Source organism: Penicillium verhagenii, assembly GCF_028828195.1.
Source record: "Penicillium verhagenii strain IBT 33310 chromosome Unknown utg000005l_segment0_segment0, whole genome shotgun sequence".
Lineage (NCBI taxonomy): Eukaryota > Fungi > Ascomycota > Eurotiomycetes > Eurotiales > Aspergillaceae > Penicillium > Penicillium verhagenii.
In genome coordinates, this window is record NW_026643169.1 from 4,736,916 (window position 1) to 4,751,843 (window position 14,928).

General features: G+C 46.9%; 5 protein-coding genes across 5 annotated transcripts; all 5 read right to left on the reverse strand.

Moving 5' to 3' along the window:
• Positions 1 to 690: 690 nt before the first annotated feature.
• Positions 691 to 2,589, reverse strand: N7466_005266 (uncharacterized protein; the record flags this gene model as incomplete). Its single annotated transcript, XM_057164663.1, has 5 exons — positions 691 to 1,715; positions 1,773 to 1,976; positions 2,033 to 2,044; positions 2,105 to 2,148; positions 2,246 to 2,589. The coding sequence occupies 5 exons, from the start codon at positions 2,587 to 2,589 to the stop codon at positions 691 to 693; spliced, it is 1,629 nt and encodes a 542-aa protein (XP_057023344.1).
• A 1,432-nt stretch (positions 2,590 to 4,021) lies between these two features.
• Positions 4,022 to 5,476, reverse strand: N7466_005267 (RNA-binding protein; the record flags this gene model as incomplete). The annotated part of the gene is made up of 4 exons (XM_057164664.1): positions 4,022 to 4,820; positions 4,881 to 5,024; positions 5,123 to 5,227; positions 5,289 to 5,476. The coding sequence occupies 4 exons, from the start codon at positions 5,474 to 5,476 to the stop codon at positions 4,022 to 4,024; spliced, it is 1,236 nt and encodes a 411-aa protein (XP_057023345.1).
• Positions 5,477 to 9,620: 4,144 nt separating this feature from the next.
• N7466_005268 (general transcription factor IIH subunit TFB6 family) lies at positions 9,621 to 10,631 on the reverse strand (the record flags this gene model as incomplete). Its single annotated transcript, XM_057164665.1, has 2 exons — positions 9,621 to 10,099; positions 10,235 to 10,631. 2 exons carry the CDS (start codon positions 10,629 to 10,631, stop codon positions 9,621 to 9,623), a joined length of 876 nt encoding a protein of 291 aa, XP_057023346.1.
• Positions 10,632 to 12,041: 1,410 nt separating this feature from the next.
• On the reverse strand, positions 12,042 to 13,026 carry N7466_005269 (putative ribosomal small subunit assembly protein; the record flags this gene model as incomplete). The annotated part of the gene is made up of 2 exons (XM_057164666.1): positions 12,042 to 12,050; positions 12,109 to 13,026. The coding sequence occupies 2 exons, from the start codon at positions 13,024 to 13,026 to the stop codon at positions 12,042 to 12,044; spliced, it is 927 nt and encodes a 308-aa protein (XP_057023347.1).
• A 338-nt stretch (positions 13,027 to 13,364) lies between these two features.
• Positions 13,365 to 14,838, reverse strand: N7466_005270 (recombinase DMC1; the record flags this gene model as incomplete). The annotated part of the gene is made up of 8 exons (XM_057164667.1): positions 13,365 to 13,432; positions 13,490 to 13,652; positions 13,708 to 13,730; positions 13,793 to 14,220; positions 14,323 to 14,426; positions 14,492 to 14,587; positions 14,651 to 14,743; positions 14,800 to 14,838. 8 exons carry the CDS (start codon positions 14,836 to 14,838, stop codon positions 13,365 to 13,367), a joined length of 1,014 nt encoding a protein of 337 aa, XP_057023348.1.
• Positions 14,839 to 14,928: the final 90 nt, after the last annotated feature.

Below are 14,928 nucleotides of genomic sequence, written 5' to 3' on the forward strand. Positions count from 1 at the left end.
GAGGTAACAATGATAGGTTCAGGGACACAAACAGGCGGGGCAAACTTAGAGCCAGGAACAATAATAGGCAACGGCAACATGCTTGGTGCTAGAGAACTTTCCGGCAAGGGTGGGCCAGGTGTCTCGTTAGCAGCAAACAGCTCATGCAGATGGGGGAGATCCATCATGACAATGAGCTGGAAGAAAAAAAAAAACAAACGAGTTGACTGAAAGGCAAGCAATGGATGTTAAGCAAAGACGAATTATCGGACGCGCGCATAAGTTGTCAAAAACAAACGAAGAATTTGCGAAAGGAAAGAGAAGAGAAGAGGAAAGAGGAAACAACTGCAACGCGCGTTTTGGCACCCAAACTTGCTGTACATTGTATATGATTAAGAGCACGTGAACGCGCGTACTAGTAGATAATCTATCTATACTACTATGTAGCAAGGTAATTCTGAGGTTGCCTCAGAGTACTAGTGGACTGACATTTTGAATACAATCGATTCAAAGGCCTTAGGACTACCTTCGGAAAGAAAGAAGAAATCATTTGAAGCTCATTTGTACATATATATTAGAACCTCTTGGTGAATTGCTCTCAATCATCTCGGATATCAATACATGACAAGGAAAGAGTATAAGAATACAAATTCTGTAGTGCTTCAGTGGGTTCATGGTAAAGATGCAGCAGGGAACTCCCCATTCTCTCTCCTACGCAACAATTTCTTCGGTATCCTTCTCACACACACCTTCTGCCTCGTCCTCAATATCCCGTGGTGTGACATTCTCCTTTGGGTCCTCGACTTTAACGTCTGTGATCTTTGCAGTCTCTATAGCCTCTGCGACCTCTGCGACCTCTGCAACCTCTCCAAGACTCTTTTGTGAGTGTTCTTTGGACTTTTCCTTCGTCCGTTCTTTTTTACCTTTGATATTGCCTTTAGGGCTATTGCCGAGCTTGGACGGAGTTGAAAATTTCTCACTTGATAGTGACTTGATGCTTGATCCGGACACATTGCGAGTGCTAGACTGGGAAAGTTCTCGTAGAGCAGAAGCGCGGGTGCTGGATTGTGAAAGCGCAGTTGAACGAGCTTGCTCTGCAGACGGCTTGGCCGCTGCAAGTAGAGCTGAGGGTGTATTGGAAGGAGCACGAGTACCTATAGTGGGTGGTAGCTTCGTAGGGGTCAGGGATTGGACCAGATCGTTATATTGATCATCATCAATGGGTGTTGCCATGCTGGGCTGCTTGCTATGTTCATAGCTCATGCCAGTTACGCTCGAGAAGACACGGCTGCTGGAAGTACTGGAGTAGTCTGGCATGGGAACATCTTCACGGGAAGATTGAGCACCCCGATGGTGCCAGGTTTCATTGTTTGTCAAATCTCCAATGAGATTTTCTGTCGCTATCGTAAACGGCTCAAAGTAACGATCCGCATAAAGGTCTGGATGATACCCCAATCGACGTTCTGATCCCTGGCGATCCCATTGGCTTATAGGGACAGGAAAGGCGCGATTAGAGACCCAAGCATTGTAAACCTCTCCCCGGCTACCGCTTGACTCGCTGCTAGTGGGGTGCACGGATCGAGGCTCTGCTCGAGATGGGGAATGCCCATGTGGTGTAGTATCGTCTGGCTTCGGCCCATCGGGGTTTCTTGTAGAGTTGTACTTGGAATCGGCCCGCAAAGCATCAGTCCACATGTTGGAGTTGGGCCATGCAATGTTGGAATACTCTAGAATGCCTGTCTACCCTGTCAGTCATCTCGCTTCCTGAAGTATAGGTTGCTAGGTATACTTACTGAGAGGGGCGTGCTGGAAAGACAAAGAGATCACATCCTTGACCCTCTCAAAGGGAGGGGATCGATTTGGACGAGCAAATCCTTCGGAAATGATGACCTTGATTCGACCAAAGAGGTCTCCAGCATCCCAATGTTGTTGGTCCAAGATCTCGGGGTGGAAAGCAGGGAAGCGAAGGCTATCTTGATTGCCGTCTCTGTCGATATCTGGAATGCAATTAGTAGTTGTCTCGGAAGGAAGGAGAAGAGACGGATTCCGATACTAGAGCTTAGATCTAATGTCACGTAGTCAGCGCACGATCTTCAAATCACTTTCCGACGCCACATTGACGTACCGATCACATAAGGCCATAGAGCCTTTTGACCAAAAACACCGCCCCTGATCACCGTCAGCCCAGTTCGATTTCAGTAGATCTGCCGTCAAATTTGAAATGGTGGACATCGCAAGCAACCACCAAGACTCCAAGAGTGCCTACCCAATAAGCTGCCCATCCACAAAGATTCGTGCCTCAAACACCAACACGTCCCCCGCCTGCATTAACTTCTCCATAAAACGACTAGGACGCGGCTTTTCCCAACTGTGGACCGAGACACGAAAACCACTGTCTTTGGGCATGCTCGGAATGAAACTCGTCAGGACAGGAACTTGACCGATGTTGCCCTGGATGGTGGGATAGTAGGAAGGAGGACCCATGGCGGTAGAAAAGTGAAGGTAGGGAGAATTAGTATCTCTGGTCACGAAGCATTGAGTTTTGAACTCCTGGATGGGCACGTTGCGATGCTCGGGGAAGAGCAAGACATCCCAGTTTTCGTATCGCATGATATCAGTGGACGATTTGTGGTAAAAACAAGGAATCAATAATGGTGGAGAATGTTTGTAGTAATAAGGTACTACTAGGAGTATATAAGATGTATAGCAAGCATGTGTTTGTTTGCTTTGGATGAGATGGGGGGAAAAGAGGGAAGGAACGTATGCGAGAAAGCCCGAGAGAACGAACGTCTACTAGTCACTACCTACTAGTACTGATAATGGAAGGTGCAAACAGGGCTTGATGGCGTCTCTGCCTAGGTATCTACCCTAGAAATGTACTACTAGTACTACTAGTAGATATATAATGTTCAAAGTCCCCACATATCGTCAGGTCATTTCAAAGAATAACTGAAACAGATATACTACAATCTTCATAGCCAACTCCAAGTCCATAATTTCTACTAAGTCAGATATGATCGTACTGAATTTCTGTTGCAATGCCTCAAGATTCCCAAAAAGGAATGGCGAAATCAAGATGATACTATAGCGAAAGGGGGGGGGGGGGGGGAATCATCCAAGCCAAAGACAAGAACGCCGGCAAGACAGTAATACCCAAGCCTCCAAAAGTTACAAGATACGACATATTGGCTAACTTTGACAAGACTCATCCAATGCAGAACAGATAAGACAACGCCTCCAAAAAGGTGCGCCAGAACCATGATGACACAACTACAGGAAGCCTCGGATCATGACAATGGTTATAGAAATGAATTCGACAAACGCGGAGACGCACGAAACAGAGCGTGTTGTACAGGCCGTCATCAGTCTAACAAGGAAAGAAAGAGAAGGAAAGAACCGGCGCGCGACAGTAGTCGAAGCGAACAAAGTTCAATTTGGCTGCTCGTTGGAAGAAAGGAAAAGAGACAAAGGAAAAATAGAGAGATTGCAACGGACGGAAGAAGTGGAACTTTTTCGCAGAATGCCTGCCCAAGGAGTATAGAGTAAAAAAGAACCGCATGGAAAAATACGCACTTTCGTTACACGCGAACAAGGACCCCAGGGCGGGGAAGAAGATCGGAATATTGCAGCATAGACGTAAATAAAAAAAGGGGTGTGAGGAGAAGAAGGGGGCATTGAGATAAGCACAACGTATAAAAAGCAGTACGAACGTTGTGCGGGGGGAAACGGGGGGGGGAAACGACTTCCACGATCCTGGGTAACAAAAAGAGACGTGAAAATAAAAGAGGAAAGACGGGAAAGGCTCATCTTGCTAAAGATAATAAGCGCTCACGGAAATGCGTAGCACAGTAGGAAAAGAATGCTCATCAAGAGCTATAGAGCGCAGAGCCTCAAAAAAACAAGGGGAATAGCAAATTTGTTTATCATACTAAGAGAGACCCATCATTGGAATGACGCAAACAACTCCTGCTGGTGCTTTCTTGAATAAAGGAACGCTTACTATGAAGAGAGAATGTAAGAGTCAGCCGACCGAGCCTGTAACTCAAGAGTGTTCTGGTGCTGGGCTGCCGGGGTGACTGCTAACCTTCATTGGGGCAAACCCGCCGTAGTGCTGGGCAGCCGGGGGCATGCCCATGGAGGGGTACATGGGGGGAGGAGGGGGAGCGGGGCGGTAGGGGCTGCCGGCGGGGCCGGAGTTGTTCTGGGAGCGACCCCAGCTCAGACGAACGCGGGAGTTACCAATGGGGTAGCCCTGCATCTGGTTGATGGCCATCTCGGCAGCGTGGCGCTGGACGAACTGGACAAAACCACAGCCCTTTCCAGGGGGAATCTTGACGTAGGTGATCTCGCCGAATCCCTGGAAGAAAGAACGGAGCTCATCCTCGGTGACGTAGCCAGACAGACCACCGACGAAGACAGTGGTGTTGTTGGGGTCAGTGAACTGGTTCATGGGCTGGGGAGCACCGTAGAAGCCCATGGGGGGACCGTTCATAGGGGGGTACATGCCGGCGGGGCCGGGCATGCCCATGTTGGTAGCACCAACACCGGGACCCTTGTTCTTGGGAGTAGCGGTGGAGATACGCATGGGGCGGTTGCCGCAGTATACACCCTGCATCTCGGTCAGAGCACGCTGCTGGTCGGTCTCATCCGAGAAGCGAACGAAACCGTATCCACGGGACATGCCGCTGATGGGGTCGGTCATGATCTTAGCGGACTTGCACGAGGGGAAACGGCTCTGGAAAAGAGAGACAAGAACGTATTCGTTAACCTCCGGGCCAAGGTCACCAACAAAGATGGAGTACTCGGGACCACGGTCATCACGGCTGAAAGGTTCGGCGGAACTAGATTAGCCACAATGAATTTTGCGATAAAAAAATTTGAAGTAGGTAGGTTGTGCTTACCTGCGGTCAGCAAGGCCACCACCAGTGGCCCAGTTGAGCTTGAAAACGCGGTTGGTGTTGGGCATGGGGGTACCGTTCAGAGAAAGGGCCTTGCCAGCGGCGGCCGGGGAAGAGAAGTCAACAAAGCAGTAGCCAGCATTGCTCCTACTACCAACATTAGGACCTTGGGAATCACCAAAATAATGGAATAAAAAAAGACAGGGAACAAAAATATCCAAGCAAGGGGAAAATCATGGTCTTACCCAGAGAACTTGTCACGGATCATCTTGACGTTGACCTGCTCACCCATCTGGAACCAGAGGTTGCGGATGAAGTTCTCATCAATCCAGGGCTCAAGCTCACCCATCCTATTTCCAAATTTGTCAGTTTTTCCGAGCAGATCAAACTTTTAATTGATATCCAACGTACCACAGGGTGGTCTTGCCATCAGCACCCTGCTGGGGGACGGGAGCACCAGAGCCATCAGGAGAAGGACCCTGGAAACCAGCGTTGGCAGGATCAGCCTGGCCAGTCATGTTGGTGTCAGCGGGAGCCGGGGCACCGGCGGCGGCGGCGTCAGCCTGGTTGGGGAAAGAATCGAAGTTGTTGAAAGACATTGTGCGATCAAACGAATCCGAAAAGTCGACGTAATAATATAAGCCGGCCTGGGCGACTGAAATTTCGTTGAGTCGTAAGGAGAGTCCGTGAGATCAAGAAGCAGTTCGTGAACCCAAAAACTAAGAGATGGGCGTTAGGATTCCTGATCAAATGTTAAAGGCGCAGAGGCCGTGAAACGGGAAACGGGAAAAAGGTAGATGGATCAAGCGCGCGCGGTAAAGAAGCAGAAGAAGGAACAGGAGCGGGAAAGAAGAAGAAGAAGAGGTGAAAGGTGAAGTAAGGTGAAAGGCGAACGACAAAGCTAAGTCGTGGAGAGAAGTAAAATCAAAATCCACGTCTGAATCAAGTGAAGCTGTGGTCGGAGTGATATTGTGGGGGCGGAAGTGATTGTCAAATGACAAGGCAGATGCAAACTTCAGCCGCGTAGGTTTGCCGGAAATCGATGAGACCAGCAATTCTTCTTTCTTTGTTCGGGTAGCTCTCCGCTTGAGCGCAAGTTGGTGGACTGAACGGAAACCACCGGAATAGGTAAGACCTCTTGATGCTCAAGATAAATCAAGTGTTGAAGAGCAAAGATTGTGGATTGTGGGTGCCCAAATCAATTCCGCCTCCATGCGCCGGCCGTTTCCGTCCAGGTCTCCGTGTTGAATTGCGACCGTCCATCAGGCTCCACTCCATATCACTCACTTGCCCATTTGACCCACGCGATCCAACTATGCCGGTTTTGCGACGCTGGCGACAAGTGACTGCGATTGTGGAAGTGAAGCGACCGGCGAAGGATGGATGGAGGGTATCAGCGGCGCGAATATCCCGAAGAAAGCTGGATTTCGACCAACGAGGCGCGAGCGAGCGACCGATGAATTTGAGGAAAGCGTTGCGATAGTAGGTCGATGATGCATTTTGACGCAGACATGGATTTTGATAATTTATTTTTGGAGGGGGGACACAAATGATATGGTTGTGTGGCTGGTGAGAGCACGACTGGGGGGAAGCGATGATGAAAGAGGCTTTAGAGCGAACACACGACTTACCAAGGGGAGGAAGAACCTGGCAAATTTCAAGAACGAAAAAAGGTGGATGGAAAACCTAAGCAGAACTCCCAAATCGCAAGACAGAACGAAATCCGCAAACCGAGAGGTGGAACAATAGGAAAGGAGGGATGAAGAAGGTTGGAGGGGAAAAGACGATGAAGAATTGAAATCTCAGATTCTGCGTTAGAGGGAGGGGAAGTGGGAAAGCCCATTGTACTAAGGGCGAGAAAGGGCCTGTTTTTACCTGTTTTTACCTCTGATTACCTGGTAATGGAGGGTATGGTACGGTCATGTTATTTATTTCTTTTGGCTTTTGGTAATTTTGGATTCATTTGTCAAGTTCCTTACATTTCCATAACATTGTATTATTAATATTATCAACTTGAACAACTATCTCTCCTTGAATACGTACTACTAGTAGTATAGAAACAAAGAAATCTCAAGAACATATCAGCTCCTAGGACAGTTGGTATGCAAGCTGAGGTCACTGCCGAAACCAAATCCCGGGGTACTACTAGTTCTCATGCAGAATCTCATAGTAAAAACCCACCCCCAGCTCCCAAGCCGATCTTTTAAACTAGAGCGACAAAAGCTTCCGTTATATCCGATCCTCGCATAATCTGTGAGGATTTTGGCTTCCTTGCCCTCCCCTTAGAGGTATATTGATTATAACCAAGATTGAGAATTAGGAAGATTTGAATGCAGGGAAGCCGCCCAAGCCAAGGGAGTGCATCCATCTGCAAGGACCACCTGTCGCTATCCTTTCAATATGACTTGTCGCATCCCCTCAATGCTTATCACCGGCCTAGAGGGGAAGAGATGAGATAGTCTATTAAATACTGAATGTATGGCCTAGTAGTTATGAAGATTTGAATATGGTATTGCTACCTAATCAGCACGCCTACTAGACTGCGCGTATCGATACCAGTATGTATACTTGGTATACCTAGGTACATAATGTTCAAAACCCTGGAATGTCGAGAACGATCGTGCATGTGTAGTAGAAATTCAGTGGTAAAATGTGAACAAATATTTTTTTATATAGACATATAGCTCAGGTCATATAGAAAAGCTCCCATGTGAGCCAATTCAACTACAGAATATAGTCCTCGCTCAAAAACCCGCAAACCTGCAGAACAAACGGGAAAGCAGAAAAGCTCCACTGGGACGCCACAGAACCGTGGAAAGGGCCCGGGTAAAACCAAGACACCGTATAGCAAAGTGTCAGCCCGATACACCAGAGAGAAAGACCAAAAAATAAGAAAAAAAAATTAAGAAAAAAGAAAAATTCTTGGTAGTCAAAAAAGAAAAATCCGAATTCAAAAGCTGAAGTTTTGTTTAGCTGAGGGTTGGCAAATGGGCTAGGAGTCTCTTCTCTGTGAGGTTTAATAAGAGAAAGGGAATTTGGGAAAATCCGATCATCCAGATGTCTTTGTATTGGGTAAACCTTCTCGAAGCAAGGTTCTCTTTTCTCTTTCTCTTACATACAATGTCCTTCCAACGCAAGGATTTGCGATACGTCACTCTGGACACCCAAGCTGAGCATTAGACCTGAACCAGAACCATGGGACCTGATCAATCGCCGTTTCTGAAACGTGATTGGCTCTCATGTTTTATTCGTATTCGAATTACGGAGCTCTGGAAGCTTGGCGTGGAAAGCTTTCCAATTCCACTTTGGCGAATGAGTTCTATCAGTTACACTTGGAATAGTTGATCTATTAGCTGAGAATCTATATTAAAGTAGGGTAGCACATATCCTGGAATTCTTGTGATTTCCCTCCAGATCGAGTACATATAGAGTTTGATCTTACATCCCTTCGGTGATAATTGGTATGAGCAAGGGACCTCGGGAACCTCGTTGATCTATGAGATCGGTTCGATACAATAGTAAAAAAAAAAAAAAAAAAAAAAAAAAACAATGAGAAGCCCTTGCATCTCTCTCAAGTCTTAAAGCCTTACTCCATAATACAGCAGCCTCTAGGCTACAGAACAATTTTTGAATAGATTGTAGACCAGAATTAAACTATGTGGATTTTCAGCCTGTCATAACCTCCCTGCAGCATTGCCAGGGAAAAATGCCGGGGTTGAAAGATCGGGGTATACTTTATTACAACACATGCATTCGAACTGCAGGAAATACTTCAAGTTAATATTATGATACTAGTAGACGCGAAAAAACACGCGACGCGAAGAAAAACCGCACTGTATTAACCCCCGGAACCATGGAACCTCCACCGGAAATAGGAAATAAGGGCATGCCCTATATTTCAAAAGAAAAACAAGACTTGGGATATAGCAACTTCATTTTCTGTTACTTGTATGTATTTATTCGAATTTCCCCCCATCATAACCCCAAATCATATCTCCCCTAAAAAAAAACCAACCAAAAAAAAAAGTCAACTAAAATAAACTAACATATGCAGGCGAAATCGTGGCTCAAGCGCGAGGCTGAGCAAATTCCCCAAAAAAGGATCCAGGATCCACTTTCAGGGCTCGCATCCACACTGGTTCGCGACCTTCTATCCAAAGAGAAGGCCGGGACTCGCTTCGATCGTTACAAGCGTTTGCTCCAGGTATTGCATATACGGGTCCCTCAACCGGTTATTGCTGTTACCTTGCCTGGGAGAATTTGGGACCTGACGATGGGTCACCCCACTATATTTCTTTTTTTGGTGGTTTTTTTTTTCTCTTAGGGTGATCTCTAGTGGCTTCGAGAAGATTCTTCGTCGTTTCTGGTGTGTCTGGTGTGGAGTTAGCTTGGGCATTTTGAACATGGTACATTTGATTGCTCAAAGTGGGAGAATGACGCATTTTGAGTGGTTGAGATTCCTCGAGTGCTGCACTCAGTTGGGTACTAGTACAAACTTGCATTTACGTCTACAAATAAGACTCGGGAATTTAAACCTTCGCACAGACTGGATAGCTCGGATCGCTACGGACTACGTACAGTCCTAGTTTTCATAGATCATCAGTCCATTATTTTTCCTGAACTGGTAAATCTGAAACTACCATAAACCGCGTATCCACTTTGAAAACAAGTAAAGCCACATGGAATCAAAACAGTGGACACCACGCACCAGACACCAACCCAGATACAGATAAGTACAACCACTCAATCCGCATAACATCCCCCGTCTAGTTCACCACCGTCACCTTGGTCCGCCAACAACATCAATGTCTTATCATAAACCCTCGCCGCCTCCATCAACCAAGGCTGCACAGGAATATCATCATCATCATCATCATCATCATCATCCTCGTCGTCATCATCGTAAGGCACATGTCCATTTCCATTCACCCCTCCCAAGCTATCTGAATCAGAGCCCGATAGACAAGAAAAGATCTTGTACCGCGTCGTCTCCGCCAAACTGCGAATCCGAACCTTCTGGGTCTGCGTCACGAGTGGACGATCCGCCGTCGCACCCGGGATGGGATCATTAGTCATCGGGTGCTGACCGGTACAGAGCGCTGCGAAGACCGAGTCAAATTTATGTAGCACGTTAAGGGTAGCTTCCGGATCGAATTTGTAGGTTGGAAGGGCCATTTCGGTGATTCCAGCAAGAGTGATTAGGCCTTCGACTTGGATTGAGGCTGGGGGTTTTGTTAGTCTCATGCATGGCCATGAAAAATTTAGATGTATCATTCAAAAAAATCCAGGCATCAGAAGAAATTTTCAAAGATTGGTACAGAGATAAGTAGACAGTTGAAAGAATAATATAGACTTACGGGTCGCCGACGCCCACAGCGTATCAACCAATGCCCCCACCTCCCGCGCCAGTTCACCAAAACTCTCAAATCGCCTCTCTGAAGCTCGAGTTTCGGTTCCGTCCATACCAATTTCGGACTTCATCTGGCGGTAATTGATTCTTTCGATGCCCGCACTCAATCGACTGCGTAGCTGGGTCTCCTCTGCCGAGCCGGGCCGGAGAGACTCGGCTCGTTGCTGAGGTAGGGAGAGCACTGGGACCCATGGTGGACTTTCTATTTGGATAGATAAAGAGCCTTCTGATGTTCCGTTGATGTCCGTCATCGGGGCTGTTGTTCGTGCAGCAGCTAGAGGCACGTCCTCGAATTCAATATCTGACTCCGAGTCGCTTTCTCCCGAGGTTGTGTGGTGAGGCATTTTGATGTGGGATGGGGAGATTGGAAAATTTGTAGCTTCAAACCAAGAAAGGAAAAAAAAAAAAAAAACTCTGGGAACTGCCTAGTAGTAAGGGTGGGGAAGAGAGAGGATGGTATGGATTAACATAGAGGTGTCAGGAGTGAAACGGGCTAGAATAATAGACGTCGGGTAACTTTGAAGAATCCAACCTTTCAAATTTTGGAACAGTGGCCTAGATTTCACATTCCAATGTTACAAGCATCGATGCATAATCATTCGGGAAGCACAGTTTCCAAGATCTTGTGCATGTAGTATATAGGCCCGAAAACCATGAAATCAAGCTACCAGGATTCGAGTCTACTCAAGTGGGATGTGATGCCAAGCCTTGGTCTGTGCTTTTACCGTTATCCATTGTTCACATCTGAATCTCTGGTCATCTCTTGAAGATTGATATAGTCTTTAGGTGGTCAGGGCCCGATTTGAGATCACAGAGTTGGTAAAAATTTGCCATCAGCTTTGAGGCAGCTTCAAATGTTCAATTCGACCCAGTGACCTTAAAGTATAAGCCAAGTTATTCATATATTGAGCAGAGTATCAGGATGCTCTAGCCCAAGTACTCGTTTGCAGGTCTCCATGTTCTTTATCTGAAGCTCTTCGGTCTCGTCCCATCGTCCTTGGTTAAAGTAGGTCCATGCTAGGTTATTGATAATTCTGTCAGAAGTGCATGATGTACTTTTCTACTGTTCTTGGGTACTAGGCAATGCCCAATTTCACAGGAAATGGAGAGCCCATCAGGACAAATTATTTGATTACCATCATGTGACTATGGCGCTTAAGAAGTACTGGTGAATATACTAGACTCTAGTCATCTTTTATCTTTAGGACGAGGCCTGAGTGGCTTCTAGCGCTTTTGCATATCCAAAAGACATCTGACAGACAACCGCCGAAGTGGGGCAAATGCCCGTTCCAGCCATCAGGAATGAGTGGGGCATTCGTACTGCATAGTAGTGTAGTAGTATTTAGCTTCAGTACGGAATAGCTGTTTGATTGATTCATGAAATAATACATTGATGTCCTAATAATTCTATTGTATTCACATGGACACATGATCAATGCACCAAGTATCCGATAAACTAATATATTGATCAGCAAAAGCCACATGAAACAACCAATATGAAAACTTCTTGACATTGGAGTCTCTTCAGAAGGTGAGAAGATTGTTATAATGCTGGTTTTTGATGGCATGGCAGACAGCGGCAAAGCGCGTCTTGCTACACTGGCCCCAGCGAATTCATCATTGGAGGACATAGTATGAAAATAGAAACCAAGAGAAAAGAAACATGAAACAACTCACTCCCTATGTACCAGGACGGTCGGTCTTTTTTGTCCACAGAAACTCCCAGAACGCCAATGCCATGCTATAGACACACTTTACTCGGGCTAGAGATAATATGTTAGTATGGGGTTCCTCTCGTTAATCAAAGCAAATGAAACTCACCCGAATCTTGCCCTTCCGCATCTTCATATCCGCCAACTTCTTCTTATCCTCATCGAACTTCTTAAGCAATTCCTGTTGCCTCTCCTTCCTCTTCTCTCTAGACTGGAATCGGTAGAAGTCCTCCAGTCCCTCGGCCTTCTTCTTCTCTCGCGCAATCAACTCCTTCAGTTCATCCTCCCTCGCAAGCGAGTTCAACTTAGGTCCATGTGTAACAGTAACGAATCCATCCTCGTCCGGCTCGGCATTCTGCTTCGACTGCTCGCGCTTCTTGGCCTCCTCAACCTCCGCGTGGAGAATCATAAATTTGTTGATCGTTGATAACAGTTCCGCGCGAGCGGGGTATTGGAGACTTCCGTGAGCAATATAACGCGAGGCGCCCAGTTTGGAGACACTGTCGGTGGAAATACCTTCGCCCCAAACGATAGTGGTTCCCTTTCTGACGGCCCTGGCGGCAGCTTTGAGACTGGCTTCCATGCTGGCGCGGTCGGCGAAGACGACGATGGCATGGGCACCGCTCTTGTGGAGCTGACGATTCCAGGTCGATGGCAAGGACACATCATCTAGCTGGGACTGCAGGTCTTCGGCTGTGGCACGCTTGCGCTTCTTGTTCCGTTGAGAGAGGTTATTTTCTGTTGCGGGCGCGACGTTCTTCCTCTTGTCGGGAACATCTTCGAATTGCACGCTTGAGACGCGACCACCGGCGAGCTGGTTTCCGAAGAGGTGGCGGAGGTGGGTTTCTGTTGTGTCAATGGGAGTGTTGACGATGAAGAGGGAGCGAGAGGAGTCGGGGTCTGGAATGCGAGGCTCGTGGGGGCGGATGTAGAGGTAGTGTGTTGCGGAATGAGGGAAGACCGGGGTTGACGGGAGTCTGAGTGGGAGGGTGGTGTACCCTTCCACTTCTATTGTGTCTGTCTTCATCTTTGGGATGAGGCTTGGAGTTAACCTTTTGTCTGCGGGTTGAGCTGGTGACTTTTTTCGCAGTTTTTTTAATTCTGCCGGATTATCGGGGCGGGTCTCTTGGCGGTGAACCCAAGAAGTATACTAGTAGGATTGCTGGAACTACAGGTACGTAGTACATGGTACTAAGCCTACATAGTATATACTGGTCAGAAAAATTGGTAAACAAATATAATCTTCAGATATGCTAAAGAAAGGCAAATAACTATGATATAGTACATATGTCTCTATAACAAGCATAACTTATTTTGATGTTGATGTGTTGTGTTAAGTCATCCGAATAATATATCCCCCATCATTCAAATCTTGTCTGGATCGTTGATTCCTCCATTCGTGATCACATAAGTGGCTTCTCGTTCGGGACAGTCTATCAATCGTCAGAATATGTTTTCATACCCAAGGAGATGCTGGAATAAGTATCCACCGGGTGAATCCTGAATCTTAGCCACTCGTTCCTCACCGCGGCCCTTGCGGAGCAGCACTCGAGTAGTAGACGCATGAGCAAGTACATGTCCTCCGACAGGCTTGCGACCATCAGCGCCGGCAAAGAGGGCACTTGCACCGGGGTCACTTTGCACTTGATTTGTCTAGAACGAGTAAGAAGACAGCATAAAAATGTTCAGATGTATTGGAGATGCTGACCATCAAGACACAGACATTGAATTCTGCAGAGATATGAGGACCAAACCCTCAAAGAAGAAATACAGAATACTAAGATTCAACTCACCTTCAGCCATATGCGCCAACTTCATCAAAAATTGATTCAATTTCTGCTGCCTCTCCGCCAATTCGCCACGCCCACAATAGTCCACTCGGAAACAGTTCATAATACTGTCGATCACAAGCAATCGATAGGATCCATCCGCAAACTCTCGACTCAGTGTATTCAGCAGTTCAAGCTGATGCTCGCTGTTCAGCGCACGCGCGTATGAAATATTCTCCTGCGCCATGCCTGGATCAACACCGAAGCGTTCAGCAATCTGCGCGATACGTTCAGGGCGGAATGTGCCTTCTGTGTCAATGTATGCGACTTTGCCGTCTGCGCCACCCATTGCCTTTGGAAGCTGGGCGATGATGGACATTGTGTGTGAGAGTTGGGTTTTGCCGCAGCGAAACTCGCCGAAGACTTCGCTGATGCTCATACTTTGGAAGCCACTGTGGATGAGATGAGATATTAGATGATAGACAGATAAACGAGGGTATAATGCGTCATTAAATGTAGGTCGTGTAATGTCTTTCATGAGAAAATTGACTTACCCCCCGAGAATAGCGTCAAATTGCTTGCTTCCCGTGGAAATTCGGACCACTTTCTTGCGTTGCTGGAATAGTTCCGACGCAGTGATGAATCCCGATGCGGAGGGCTGATGTACTTTACGTTAGATATCATTCTGAATCAGCATTTGAGCTTATGGATTGTCAAACTTACAAGACATTTCTGGACAGCTTCCTTGATCTTCTCTACCTTGACTTCGCTGAAGCCTTTGACTTTGAGAAGTGTTCTGCGGGTGGCACCGTGCACAGACTGACATTGACGTTAATAAAAAGGGTTGAAGGTACTTCGTATTTATTGTTCACAAACACTTACAGCAACTGTGTAGTATCCATTGGCCTTCAATTTGGTGATGTCAGCCGCTCCGATGCCGTGGGATTGAATGCCATCGATATCAACAATGAAGTTCTGATGAAAGTCAATTATCCATAGGGATGTATTGAATGAATTGGAAACGAACAAACCTCGTCATCATATTCGTCGTCTATATCAGAGCCGGGCATTTTGGCGATGGTGATGGAAAGGGAGAGTTGGAAGGGTGGAACTTGGATGGGAGTCTAAGTCACGCGTCCTACACTACTAGACTTTTAAAG